The sequence below is a fragment of the Schistocerca americana genome, chromosome 1 (genome assembly GCF_021461395.2).
Source record: "Schistocerca americana isolate TAMUIC-IGC-003095 chromosome 1, iqSchAmer2.1, whole genome shotgun sequence".
NCBI lineage: Eukaryota > Metazoa > Arthropoda > Insecta > Orthoptera > Acrididae > Schistocerca > Schistocerca americana.
This window is the reverse complement of record NC_060119.1, coordinates 535,409,033-535,424,793: the sequence shown is the minus strand read 5'-3', so window position 1 is coordinate 535,424,793 and position 15,761 is coordinate 535,409,033. Positions and strand designations below refer to the sequence as shown.

The following is a 15,761-nucleotide window of genomic DNA, read 5'->3' as shown; positions in this document are numbered from 1 at the left end:
CTAGAACCGCACGGACAAACGGCCGGCCAATTAGCAGACAAGTTTATTATGAAATGCGAACGCTCTCAGCTGCTCACTCTGTTTATACCAGAGGAAAGCTACAAACTGCACCGCCACTTGACATGCCAAAGGTATTGAGATGAGGATATTTTAAATAAAATATCATGAAGACGCTCACAAAGAGTTGCTTCAGTTATAATACGGGTTTTCATTTTACTAAGTAATTGTGATATTTTCCAGTGTTTGTGGTCAAATGGTTGCACTGTGGTAAGATTTGTAAGATCAGATACTCCTTCCTACTTTCTAAATGTTAAATGAAATTTTTTAACCAAACCTATTCTCAGGCGAGAAACTTGTGTTTTGTAAGACTTTTGCTATTTCTTAACATTTAAACCCGATTGCTAAACATTGCTCCAATATAAAACCATCTTGTAATAATCACAGTTAAGTGAAATGTACGTACCAGACAAAAAACAATGTAAAATACCTGAAGTTGTCACTATGTATCAAAAGGTTATTTAAGGGCAGGTTTTTTAAATGGTTTATTAGCGAGCTGGTTCTGAGTCAGTTGCTCTTGAAGAAGAGATGTGATATGTATCAACTTGTTTTTTGACAAAACTGGTATTGGTAAACTGCAAAGATTCATAAGACTTCTTACGAATTAGAGAGAACGAGGGTAATTCTGGGGGTCCTACAATTATTAAAATTACGGCTTTGCAATATACCGCGTGTTTTGCAGCAGGTAAAGCACTCTTCTCCGTAAAAGTAAAATTTTATGAACTACTCTTATTTTTTGTATTCTGCTCAAGTAATTCCTTTGATATTAGAGAATGTCTTATGTACAGTTTACTAGCGTTGAGAGTGATCACATACTCTCAAGTATGTTAGTGTAGAAACACTTTATATCAGTTTTACTGTCAGTTAAGAGTAATGGAAGTTATTGGCCTACTGTTGAATGATATATGCCTACTCTTGAATCAAAGTTTATTATGTATTCTAGAAGAAATTGGTATATGTACATACATACGGCAAAACAGCCAGACAACGCACTTAATAAACAAAAAGGGTTACAGAAATATATATATATATAGGCATCAAAATTTCAACACTGTTTTAACTGAATAATTTTGGTTTTAAGTTTATGTCCTGGAAATGAAAAATTGTCCCATTTGAAGTGATATGTTGCATTATTTTGCAGTATCATATCTTTTGTATATTCTGCCTTCAGATACCACTGTCAAAAATTGTAATTTTCATAATTATGTGAATATGTGTCACAGACAATATAAATATCATCTTGGAAATAACAAAAGCTAGGTAATGTAGACTCCTTGACCTGCGAGTTCCATGTTTACTCTACATGACAAACTGTGTACTATTTTATTTTCAGATCCTGTCGTGTTAACTGATAAGCATGTCATCGCTATAGAAGTGCATAATGTAAGTAGACTTATATGACTTCTATATATGTACTGTTATCATTTTGTAAAAATCAATGCACATACTGTTGTTTGTGTTGGATGCCACTGGTGATGGGTTATAAAACCCGAAAACCGGTTTTGACGAAGAAAACACTTCTATTGAAGGTCATGGTGTATATAAGATGTGTTTTAATCGACGGCATGAATGATGCGACTCTTTTACTGCGTGAACAGCGAAAATACAGTAAGCGATAGATTTTTCTCCTTTCATAATTTTGCGGCGGTTGTCAGCGAGAAAAAGTTTGGTAAGGATTTGAACCTATGAGTTAAGTTTGTTGCAAGTCACGAAGTTCTCTCGTCATCAAATATATTATTTTCGTCTTTCTTCGATTTACTCTCAGTCCACCCTTTAGACTGTTCATTTCATTCAGCACGTCAGGTAGTTCTTCTCCACTTTCACTCAGGATAGCTATGTCATCAGTGAATCGTATCATTGATATCCTTTCATCTTGAATTTTAATTCTTTTCCTGAACTTTTCCTTTATTTCCATCACTGCTTCCTCGATGTACAGATTGGACAGTAGGGGCGAAAGGCTACATCCTTATCTTACACCATTTTTAATACTAGCACTTCGTTCTTGGTCGTCCACTCTTATTATTCCCACTTGGCTGCTGTACATATTGTATATGACCCGTCTCTCCCTGTAGCTTACCCCTACTTTTTTCAGAATTTCGAACATCTTGCACCATTTTACATTGTAGAACGCTTTTTCCAGGTCGACAAATCCTATGAACGTGTCTTGATTTTTCTTTAGTCTTGCTTCCATTATTAACCGCAAAGTCAGAATTGCCTCTCTCGCGCCTTTACCTTTCCTAAAGCCTGAATGATCGTCATCTGGCGCATACTCAATTTTCTTTTTCATTCTTCTCTATAGTATTATTGCAAGCAACTTGGATGCATGAGCTGTTAAGCTGATTGTGCCATAATTCTCGCATTTGTCAGCTCTTGCCCTCTTCGGAATTTTGTGGATGATGCTGTTCCGAAAGTCAGATGGTATGTCGCCAGACTCATACATTCTACACACCGACGTGAACAGTCGTTTTGTTGCCACTTCCATCACTGATTGTAGAAATTTTGATGGAATGTTTTCTGTCCCTTCTACCTTATTTGATCTTAAGTCCTCCAAAGCACTTTTAAACTCTGATTCTAATACTGAATCCTCTCCCTCTTCTAAATCGACTCCTGTTTCTTCTTCTATTACATCAAACAACTCTTCCCTCTCATAGAGGCCTTCGGTGTACTGTTTCCTCCTATCTGCTCTCTCATTTGCATTTAACAGTGGAGTTCCTATTCCACTCTTAATGTTACCACCCTTGCTTTTAGTGTCACCGAAGGTGCTTTTGACTTTCTTGTATGCTGTGTCAGTCCTTCCGACAATCATTTCTTTTTCGATTTCTTCACATTTTTTATGCAGCTATTTCGTCTTAGCTTCCTTGCACTTCCTATTTATTTCATTCCTCAGCGACTTGTATTTTTGTATTCCTGAGTTTCCCGGAACATTTTTGTACTGCCTCCTTTCATCGATCAATTGAAGTATTTCTTCTGTTCACCATGGTTTCTTCGCAGTTACCTTCTTTGTACCCATGCTTTTCTTTCCAACTTCTGTGATTGCTAATTTTAGGGATGTCCATTCCTCTTAACATGTACTGGCTACTGAGCTATTCCTTATTGCTGTATCTACAGCCTTAGAGAACTTTAAGCATGTCTCGTCATCCTTTAGTAGTTCCGTATCCCACTTCCTTGCATATTGATTCGTCCTGACTAATCTCTTAAACTTCAGCCTACTCTTCATCACTTCTACATTGTGATCTGAGACTATATCTACTTCTGGGTACACCTTACAATCCAGTATCTGATTTCGGAATCTCTGTCTAACCATGACGTAACATAAATGAGATCTTCCCTTATTCCCCGGCCCTTTCCAAGTATATTTCCTCCTCTTGTGATTCTTGAAAGAGTATTCGCCATTACTAGATGAAGTTTATTACAGAACTCAATTAATCTTTCTCCTCTCTCATTCCTTGTCCCAAGCCCAAAATCTCCTGTAATCTTTTCTTCTGCTCCTTCCTCTACAACTGAATTCCAGTCCCCCATAGCTATTAGATTTTCATCTCCCTTTACGTATTGCATTACCCTTTCAGTATCCTCATATGCTTTCTCTCTCTCTTCATCTTCAGCTTGCGACGTCGGCACGTATACGTGAACTACCTTTGTTGGTATTGATTAGCAGTCAATTTTGACAAGAACACCCCTATCACAGAACTGTTCACAAGAACTCCCTCTTCGCCCTACCTTCCTATTCATTACGAATCCTAAACCTCCTACACCCGTTACACCATTTTATTATCAGTATAGAATTACCTGATTTATGTTCAGTCATTTATCACCTAAAGCTTGCGTATTTAATGACGATTCGTAAATACTCATGCTGAGAATAATGTTACTTCTGCAGCTTTCAGTTCAGTAAGTAGTAATTTTTGATGAAACGTTGAAGCAGAGCAAACTAAAGGCTTCCTAGAAATTACAAAACGGATATTTTCAGAATTTCCATACCCAAATGAAAACAGGGAAAATGGCAAATGGAGCATCAAATCCACCAAAGTGAGAAACTATTTGCTTGAAAGTAATCTGCTTCATTAAGGGAAATTACACTATGGATATTTGATTGAATTTTCATAGACACCTGAGGAATCTCAAATGGACAATTTGCTTACCAAATTAACCAGAATGAAGTCTAGCTTTGCAAAATAGTTTTAACTGCTTGAAAACAGTGAAGTTAATAGTCAAAAATTTTTTAAACTAGGGAGTTGAGAGAAAATTGTCATCCGAACTTTAATAGCCAAACGAAGAGTGTAAAACGGAAAAATGGGGTATCAAACTGACCAGTATGACGTTTGATTTTGCAAAAAATAAATAAATTAATAAAATAAAATATTTATATGCTTGAAATTAGGTAGGATAGTTGAAAAATTAGAAATTTGAGGAAAAACTTAAATATTTCATGAACAGCTGCTCCTAGTTATGTGAATGGGCCTAGAAATTTTGCATATAAAACGTTAGACTGGTGTTAAAGTTGTGGAATTCTTTCTTTTGTGTTGAAAATATAAAAGTAATATCAAATTACAATGTAATTTGAAATAACTTTGCTTTCTGTTGATCTATATGAACTCTTATTAATAATATGATACTAATCGAGATTTAAATATACTATACTTCACGTCTTATTTATGGATTCTTCCGTTACTTCTTGGTAGAAAAGTTGCACATTTAAGGCTCAATAACAAGTACAAGTAAAAAAACGAAAACAAAGTAGTTGTTATTTAACCTTATACTATATTTCTTCCTTTCTAACTTGAAAATAAAAAAGGTTGAAAGAAACGACAATTTTTTGTGAAATGATTAGTCTAAAATTAAGAAACAAAATATGCTGAAGAAATATGTGATGTGCTTCACTTATTGCAAAACGTCTCGAGCAGAATTTAAAAGCGTCTAAAATGTTTCTCTCATCTGTTTTGTTTTTACTTTTAGACAAATTATTTCACAAAAGATTTGAGAGTTATTTTCTTCAAATACTTCTTCATTCGGGTATTGGATACTTGCTTATGCTTCGGTGTGTTGTTTGTTATTTGACGGTAAGTTCTCTACAGTTGGTTTTATGTCTGCAATTTGCATAGAGGTGCACTTGTTCCCTGTGACCAAGGATATGGCAGACAATTATATAGTATTTACTCTCAGAAACAGTCCCCTAAACTAATGGAGCTGATAGCTGCTTATAGCCTTAGTTTGGGGCCTCACAGAAACATGTGGAATCAGAAGCGAAAATGAAAAGAAAAGACAATGAGGAGGTCTGTAGAGTCTGTTGTGCATGATATTTGCAATGCTAACCTTAGGATTGCCTGATGGTGAAGCACGTTCTTCAGCAACTGTCGATGAAGCCACCCGTATGCAGTGCTCTTTGGCAATGTATGTTGATCAACCACTTTGCCGCTGTCAAGTACTGCCAATCGTTCGCCATTTCGTTCATGTCCAGAAAAAAATCGCTCTCCCTCAGTTCTCGTCGAATTGGTGTGTTCCATGGCAGAAAGGTTGCAGTTCAAAACTTCCAACTCGGCGGCCACCATCAACATCATATGAACAAAGAAGCTGTCTACACTGAGGCAGGACTGAGCTGCGACCAGGGTGCAGAAGGACTGGACGACGTACAGGAACTCGTACGTGGGAGACGCGTAGACGTCGACTGGGAGCCACACGGGCAACGGCAGCTGCCGGTGGGCTTCCTGGTGCTCGTTGTCCGGCTTTGTGACGGCGCGGGACAGCACGGGGCAGAGGACCCAGCCAATCGTCGCCGGCACCGTCACCATCTGTGCAAACGAGAAAACCATGTCATCGCAATTCTTGGAGGACTGTTTGGAAGTAAGATCTATACAGAAGTTTGGTCAGGAGACTGTGGAACACTTGAACGATTTACTCGTAAACTGTTCAGCTCCTCCTGAACTAAAACAGTCTTTTATCTCCTGGGGAAAGTCAGGTCCAGTTTTAAACGGACTTGACTGTCATAATATTTAACTACATATCGCAAAGGAGCGTAGCCATGTATGGAAGTGAAACACGGGTGATAACAAGTTTAGACAAGAAAAGAATAGAAGCTTTCGAAGTGTGGTGCTACAGAACAATGCTGAAGATTAGATGGGTAGGTCCCGTAACTAATGAGGAGGTACTGAATAGAATTGACAGGAGTTTGTAGCACAACTTGGGTAGTAGAAGGGATCTGTAAGTAGGACACGTTCTAAGGCATCAAGGGATTACCAATCTATTATTGAAGGGAAGCTTGGAAGGCAAAAATTTTAGAGGGAGACAAAGAGATGAATACATTAAGCCGATTCAGAAGTATATAGATTGTAGTAGTTACTCGGAGATGAAGAAGCTTGCACAGGATAGAGTAGCATGGAGAGCTGCATCAAACCAGACTGAAGACCACAACAACAACAACACGCTCTGTTGAATCGACACTTGTATTTAACATACATGGGCAACAACCTATCACTCCGTATTAAAAAAGTAGAAGTGGGGTGCTGAGAGATTACAACTTGGGGTGTATTGTGATATTTGGTTCGGTTATTTAGTGATATAGCATTGCCCATAAAAGCTGGCACATGGTTGTTAACTGTTAGTAAGTTACATTTATCACAACTTATTTTTGTCAGTTGCTGTTAGGAATGAATTGAACAAAAAGTGATAACTCATTAATTACCAGTTTTGTGGTTATAGATCACGATGAATGAATGTGAGTAGCATGAGCGTTGAATCTATCAACTGTTGTTATTAATTACGCTAACTGTAGCATAAAGTTTTAATAACCTTAAGTTATAATCTACATCTGTATTGCGTAAGCCATCTTACAGTGTAAGGCACGGAGTACTTCCGGTAGCATGAAGTGCAATGGAGCCTGGAGACTTCGTCTAACCCTCACAATCCTGAGTTTGCTCTACTGAGAGTCCCCTATACCACTAATATGTCTACAAAACAGATTTTGCAGAACCTGAAAATATTTTTGTACGTAATCCTGTTACTAAATAGGCTTATAACTCAATATGGACTGAAACAGACTATTTCACGATTTAACGAAATTTATTCTGATAATAGATTCAGTGCTTTCTCTTCCTATCTTTATCAATGCCTCCTTTTTCTTCCTCTACCTGATTTTTTCGAGTTAACATACGTTAATACTATGTACTATTTTCCCAAGTTTTCCAAACCTATGTTATTAAGTTTCATAAATGGTAGATAGTCCCGAAAACATTTATTCACTAATTCACTCATTCCACCTATTCACTCACCTTGTTCTCAATGTAAGACATAGAATAAAATTATAAAAATATTTGTGTCTACTTCTACTCTTTCTCTCTTTACGTTTTTCTTCGAATTTGTTTGTCCTCTCATTACAATAACTTAAATTAACATAACCAATGCTCCTATCTGTGTGTTGATCTAACACACTCTCAAATAACGTATGTTTTCAATACTACTTTGGAATAGTACTTCATCATATAACATACAATTTTTATTATCTTCTTTCATACCCAAGTTTTACCTAACATTTTACTTATTTCTTCTTCACTTTGGTCCTTGTTCAGATTCTTATAGATATTTTGCATTTCCCTTCCAGATTTACTTCGTTTGATGTACAAAATTGTTAATCCTGTAACCCTATAACAACTCATTACTGGGTAAATTCCCTAATGGTAACCTTCACAAAGTATATTGCACTATATTTTCTATCCCTTTCAAATAACTCACATTTAAATTCAGACTGTTTGGGTAATAGTGCTCATCAAGTTAATCTTCAGTGCAGCAGCTGACACTTCTCGAAGAAATGTAACGCTCTAAAATCAGTATTGTGCCTCCAAAAGTATGTTTTGTTCTTTTTAATCTGCCAAACTACTGAGCAATAGGGACAATCTTGTTAATTTGCTATCAGTAGATGAGATTTCTTAAAAGATGTTCTATGATCAGGATGCTCCCAACACGTAGCTTTTGAGCGTCTGAAGGGAACGTGATAAGAAGTATTTTTCTTCCAGTTATTCTATAGTTTCTTTCAAACCATCTAAGGGTTCTACTACTAAGAGCAATTGTTCTTTGCTCGTCCTTATTTTCTCCAAAATTTTGAAACAATTCAACACAAGTACAGTACTTACTACTATATGTTTCCAGACAGAAACGTTCGTTGATATGAGAGTGATTGTCTCATCTTGTGCCAATGCCTGCCTAGCGCTCAAACTTCTGAGACAATTTTCTCCCCAAAATCGGACTTTTGCCCACGACAGACCAGTTAAAGAAGGATCATTGGAAGCATGTCCCCTGACATATTTCCAATAAAACCAACAGAACTAAATAGATGATTCAATTACTTTTTATGTATAAACGGAGAATTTTGAATAGGTTCGTTTTCACTGCGTTTCCTGTCCCTTATGCGGATATAATGAGCCCCAAAAATGTGAATTCTGTTTTATATCAATTGCAACTTCTTCATTGTTCGACTTGTAATCCTTTTCATGAAGCCGAAACACGCCATTGGATTAACGACTGTACTGTCCTCAGTACTCAGCAGCAGTTAACCGACCAGTATCACGTATAGTTATTCAAGCAGTTACCTCTGCCCACAGTACCTGATCTAACGCTCTTATCAACAAAGAGGCTACATTCAAACCAAAAGACTGCCTTACAGTGATAGTATTTGCCCTAAAGAAAAAGCTCGTCTTTAAATTTACGTCCTCGGAATAGTGCTTGTCTATTCTTATAATACTATACGAGTATGCTCATCTTATATGGTCGAGTTCGAAGCTATGCATTTAGTATAATGCTTCTCATGCTACTTTTACGATATTATCTTGTCAATTATGGCTTATACAGACTTATATTATACTGCTTCTATATTGATTTTTACGTTATTTTTTGACAGCGAATTCCATTGCGTTGTTATCAGGCTATTATCTTAGACATTGATTTTTGTATTCTGGGACACACTGATCGCTAACTTTGTTAAAATATTTTGTAAATACCATTAATGTTGAATGCTATTCCCATTTTGTATCCCTCCACATCTGTCAGATCCGAATATGCCGAAACGGTGTAAACTAATTATCTATTTTGCTATATGCGATCTTGGATAACAAGGATTTTACAACATTCATTGAAATAACAATGACAGATAATTATAGTCGGATCGCCCGTTGCGACCCATAGTCTCTGAACTAGCATGTTGTAAGTGGAGAAACTGGCTGGCTCTTCGTGTGCTGCTGTCGTGAGCCCATATGGAAAGAGCGTGAAGTCCGGTGAAAATACAAGCAGGCTACAAAGTACTGGACATCAACGCTATATTACAGAGCGTGAAGGTTGCTGACTTGTGTTCTATGTATGTAAGGATAGGCGGCGACATATGTTCTCATGATGACGAAACTGTAGGCGCAAGAGATCACGGAGATTAGACCTTGGCTCAACGGAAATGAATGACATTTCTTATTACACCAGGTCGAAGGTCATATCAGGAAACCCCGTCGTTCAGGCGAATGTTGATCAAAACATTTACCACGCTACGAACGTAGGCTTGCTGAAGCAGTATTATGTTGTGTTTGACATCCATGGGATCTGTAGCAGTAACCAAAGATGCCATGAGAGCTGAGGTCTACGAGAACCTTACTGAGGCTCATTTGCTTCCTCTTACGCTTGATCGAGGGCACCTTCCAACAGGCTATCTCTCCGTATTACAGTCCCAGGGTCGTGCTACAGTTGTTTACGGAGCATTACACTGAACTTACACTAATGTCTCTGAACGCAATGGAACACGTCTCGAAAGCTATCGGGCTCTATCTCTACAAGCACAAACCACAGCCCGCATTTTGCCGGAAATGCATAGATGCTTAATGCTACACATCTTCAGAAACCTACCAAGGAATTGTCGAATACCTGCAAGCAGAATTGGTGTTGTATTGCGTTCCAGATGTGGATCAGCACACTACTAAGCAATTCTTAGTCTGTTTTTAGGTCCGTGTATATGATGATTGAGTCTGAAAACAGAAGTAACCTGCACTTTCTTGCAATCGTTGATACACTCCTTTACGTAAGCCAGACACGCTAAACACCTATTAGAAACGGAAAGTATCTCAATCAGAGCAGCCTTAGACTGCTAAATGATTTTTGTTCCTTATTTAATTTTTTTTATTATTTTGCGGTCACTTAACATCTTCTCTTTTGACGTTTGAGTAACGGTTGAAACGAGGAAACATATTTCAGTTTTATGGAATGAAGCTATTTTAGAACAGCGGACTCGGTAAACAGCAAAGCTCTGAGTAGGAGAAAACACACACACACACACACACACACACACACAGACAGACACAAACACACACTTGCACATGTAAGCGCAGTTTTTGCTCTCCCAATCGCAACCTAGTGTTATTCTTCAATAAGCAATGGAAGATCCCGTCGTCATGTACGCCTGAGCCACCATCTTAGCTCTGCTAATACAATTTTTGAACACCTGCTCCACTATTTTTGTTCTCGTAGTTTATTCTCTGGCCTCTGCTTCACCATATTTGTTCTCACACTACCTTCTATGTATCAAAACTGCTGCTTCACAGACACATATTACTGGAATGGCAATCAGTGATCTCTATACGACCTGGATATAAAAGTCTGATCCTTGAGTACAGAACTGCAGAGTGGCTCCAGATCCATGTGCTTCGCATCGTCCGCCATGATGTAGTTTGGCATACAAATTTCCATCTGTCTGTACGTAACAAAGAAATGCAGACTGATTTTTTGTTTTGAACTTTATGTCAGCATGTGATGTAATAGGCTGGTGTGGGAGCGGCATCGAAACGTATATTCTTTTCGTTGTTTGTGGCTTTCCTAGCAGCTATGTTGTAGTTTAGCAAGAAACGAGGTATGAGCAAGTACGGCTGGCACGATCAGATAACTGAAGTTCAAGATCCAGATGGTATAGAGATCACTGCTGCAAATACTGTACAGAAGGTCACTTGTGTCACCGTAGCCAGTGCTTAAGAATATGGTGGCAAGCGCAAAGGACGTGTGAACAGCTGTTTATTTACTGATAAAACCGTCGTAAGATATGCGGAAAACTGATATAACAACGTTATCTTTCGGGTTTTGACGTAGTGTTCAATGTATATGGCGTGTTTGGCTGTAATATTTTGTACAGCATATGGAAGAAACAAAGGAAGGAACATGTCTCAGTGCAAGCATAACTAGAACCATCTTAGGTATTTTTGCCATTGTGCTGTATACAAGCCTAAATAATTTCATTACAGTTTTTCGTATCTCAAATACGATAATGTTTAAACAGTTTGTGTATTTTAAGGGTTTTAATAAATCTAGTCGGGAAAGGTCGGGTAAGAGTACATGTCCAGTAGGAGTTAGCAGTGTTATTTTATCTATACTGGCGGCACCGACCGAGAACGAAAAACTACATACAGTTGTCGCTTCCATGGCGACGCCATCACATGTAATCTTGAAGAGCTCGTCCAGATTTATTGGTTATAGCAGGTAAAAATAATTTTCAGTTTAAAATTACATAATCTTTAAGTTGTACATCGTAAGTAGTATGCACTAGAAACAAACACGGAAGCCAAGCAGTGTGACATTTATTTTGAACTGTTTGGCGCATTGGTCAAGTACGCTGCAAGATGGTTAGAAAGACTACGCGCGTCTCTTAACCCCCCCCCCCCCCCCATACACACACACACAAAACAGAACAGGAAGACCCATACGCAGAAGACAGATGTGAGTGGTTTGTTTCGAGTTGCATGTTCCAACGTAGCCGCAATCCAAACAGCTGAGAAATCCTCCCGTTCCATTCGGATATCTTCACAGCAGAAGACTTTGCTCAATCAGAAATCCCTGAGAGAGACGAATTTACAACAATTCAAGAAGGCAAAGGCGTTCCACAAACGCTGCTCCTCGATGACAGAAAATTTGTCTGTGCCGTCACCAGGAAAAAGCCAAGAACGTTACACAAGTGAAGTTCAGAGTACTGATGCACGAACAGGTGTAGGCTTATCCAATATTTATCCTCTGTCAAAATATAATCGACCCTAAATAAAGAAGAAAATAGCAAAAAAATCTGTGATTTTCCTTAGGTCTCCTACAAAAATGCATTGTTAGAGAAACAAGCTAAGCCAGACAAAACCAAGAAGAAACAAAATACCAGTAACGAATACCACAGAATCCCTAGGGCTAATCTGAACTTAACCGGGCCATCATCTTCAGGAACAAGCAGATCCAAATCTAAGGAGGGATCTGATGTTTTGAATTACCCATGGCGTGCTGAAATCTACAAAGAGCCTATCACGGAAGGCTGGATGAAGTGTGATTGGATTAATCGTGATGTCGGCATGAAGAAAGCTCAGGTTATGAAGGACGTGGTTAATTTTCTTGTGGTTTATGTTAGTCCATACTCTTTGACTACATGTCGCGTACTCTTACCGGACGATGCGGCTAAGACTACGAACGAGCAGAATTTGAAAGTTAGGCAGCTGTAACTGATGTATGTTGTTCACAAATAAACCAGCAATAATTTGTTATCAGAAAAGCTTGTATTAACCTTCTCATATACTAGGTATGAGCGATAAAATACTAAGTGCGTACTCTTTCCCGACTTTCCCCTACAAAATTTCAACTGTATTTTAACACAATAATTTTGGTTTGGAGTCTATGTCCTGCACGTAAAATTGTGTGATGACGTATATATATGTAAGTCGATGTGCTTCTCATAACACGATTCTCCATCTTATGTGTTAAACTCAACTAGTACGCAAGTATTTTCTCGCATGCGGAACTAATTTAGACCGCTTCGTAAAGCTTACAACGCTTTTTTGTATCAGACAATAGTAGTAGTAGCATACACAAGCTTCTTGACGCCGCCATCTTACCTTATTAAACGTCTGGCTTTATTAAATGATACGCCTTTGCCAATCTAGTAACGTACGTATGTGTCCCCTCCTCTGCCACCATTAACCTCACATCACGTAGCTCATTGACAGAATCTCATAAGACGTTACAAGAGAAGTTTGCTCTATGTACCCTGCTGCTAGCTCCATGATAGTTCGATCTCTGACCGACTGCTCAGCAGTCTTATTCTCGTAGTTGGTCTCATACACCACAGATGTAAAAACGACACTTTCGTCTCTGACTTTCTGCTCCGCCGCCACTGTTCTTTTACTTCGGTTTGTGATACCCTGTAGACATCGCCTAGCTATCGAGAGTCATGTGGCTTCCATCCCCATGCTACTTTGCACACTGCTATCGAATACGCAGTGTTTAGCGCCTTTTGCGATTATGTCAATTTAAATCTCTTTATAGTGCGTACTGTATGTCTTTTTATGGAATTATATACCGAACAGTTGATTTATCTACATAATCTAATACCTAGTCTAAAGTGCTAAATCTCTCAACAGTTCTGTTGGATTTTTTTTTTTTAAGGTCACTTTTCATTCATCTTAATTTTACTAAAAGTGATGCATCACCCACCCGGGTCCAGTGATCAAGGCTCAGCGTAAGTTACGACTGCAGCCTGCCACTTTGGCAGGTTTTCTGATTTCGATATAGCTATTGTAACCGATACGAACCCCAACACACGTGTGTAACCATGCAGGGCTGCAATCATACTGTAGCGCGATTCTAGAAAAAAAGATCTGAACTTACAACCATATCTACAACTAAATCCTTAATTTACTTTCGATTTGCGTATTTCAAAGTATTTCTTAGCAAACTGTAAAATGGTTTGTTTACTTACTACATACTACGGTTTTTAGTTAGTACCTCACTATGTTGCAAGTAAAACGCTTTAAATTTTGATGAAAAAGTTGTAAATAACGTTGAAGGAATCGTGGGTACAATAAACTATCAGCACCTGACGTTTCTTAGAAGTTTTTAAGTAATGATCACTTCGCCAAACACTGTGTTAGAGAGGAATACGATAAAGCATCATCCTCTACACTACAAAAAAGTATTTGGCGTTATTTTCCTTATATTGCTTTCCTTACCGATTGTCCATAGATTTTCTTCATTTCTTACCTTATCAATACACCAGATTATCAACTTTCTTCTGTAGCACCACATCTCTGATTCTGTTCTCTTCCGGTTTTCTCACAGTCCATATGCTTCAGTTCCATACAATGTACATTCCCAGAAATTTCTTCCTTCAATTAAGGCCCATGTTTGATACTAGCAGACTTTTCTTGGCCAGGAATGCCCTTTTTGCAAGTGCTAGACTTCTTTTGATGTCCTCCTTGCTCCGTCCGTCACTGGTTATTTTGTTGCCTAAGTAGAATAATTGCTTAATTTCACCTACTTCATGACCTTAAACCCTAATGATAAGTTTCTCGCTGTTCTCATTTCTGCTACTTCTCATTACTTTCGCCTTCCTTCGATTTACTCTCAGTCCATACTCTGTAGTCATTAGACTGTTCATTCCATTCAGTGTGTCATGTAATTCTTCTTCCCTTTAACTCAGGATAGCAATGTCATCAACGAATCTTTCATTGATATCCTTTCACCTTGAAATTTAATCCCAATCCCGAACCTTCCTTTCACTTCCATCATATCTACTTCGATGTACAGATTGAATAGTAGGGTTGAAAGACTTCACCCCTGTCTTACACTCTTTTTTATCCCACGACTTCGTTTTTGGTCGTCCACCCTTATTATTCGCTGTTGGCTCTTATACATATTGTATTTTACCCGTCTCTCCCCGTAGCTTATCGCTATTTTTCTCAGAATTTCGAACATCTTGTATTATTCTACATTGTCGAAACGCTTTTTACAGATCGACAAATCCTATGAACGAGTATTGATTTTTCTTTAGCCTTCCTGCCATAATGAACCGCAATGTCAGAATTGTCTCTCTGGTGTCTTTACCCTTCGTAAAGCCAAACTGTTCGTCATCTAATACATCATCAATTTTCTTTTCCATTCTTGTCAGCAACTTGAATGCACGAGCTGTTAAGCTGCTTGTACGATAGCCTCGCACTTGTCAGCTCTTCCAGTCTGGGACTGGGTGTTTGTGTTGTCCTCGTCATTTCATCATCAGTCATAAAATTGGCAAGATAGGACTGAGAAAAATATGGGATTTTGCACGGGCGCTGATAACCTTGCAGTCGAGCCCCCCACAAACCAAACATCATCATTATCATCATCATCATCATCATCATCATCATCATCTGCATCATTTGAGTTTAAGACCTCCAAATCTCTCTTAAATCCTAATACTGGATCCCCTATCTATTCTAAATCGTCTCCTGCTTGTTCTATCACATAAGACAAATATTCGCCCTCATAGAAACCTTCAATGTACTTTTTCCACCTATCTGCTCTCTCCTCTACATTTAACAGTGTGATTCCCGTTGCACTCTTTATGTTACAACCCTTGCTTTTAATATTACAAAATGTTGTTTTGCTGAGTCCTTCCGACAATCATTTCTTTTTTGATTTCTTCACATTTTTCATGCAACCATTTCGTTTTAGCTTCCCTCCAATTTCTATTTATTTCATTTCTCAGCAAATTTTATTTCTGTATTCGTGAATTTCGCTGAACATTTTTGTACTTACGTCTTTCCTCGATGAACTGTATCATGTTGTCTGTTGCTCATGGTTTCACATACAGAGCATCAACCATCTGAGTTTCATTCAGAACCTAACAAAAGCATCAGGTATGGAGACTTTAGCCATTATTGATGCTGCATTTTAGGAGCAGAACAGAGTTG

The 15,761-nt window shown here is 38.2% G+C and overlaps 1 protein-coding gene across 1 annotated transcript in view; it reads right to left on the bottom strand.

Annotated features, from left to right (window-relative positions):
* Window positions 1-15,761, bottom strand: part of LOC124572341 (odorant receptor Or1-like) — a 90,727-nt gene that overhangs the window by 39,574 nt on the left and 35,392 nt on the right. Inside the window, exon 3 of the mRNA XM_047131130.1 lies at window positions 5,368-5,843. Coding sequence (XP_046987086.1) covers window positions 5,368-5,843 — 476 coding nt within the window. The remainder of the gene's footprint in view (window positions 1-5,367; window positions 5,844-15,761) is intronic.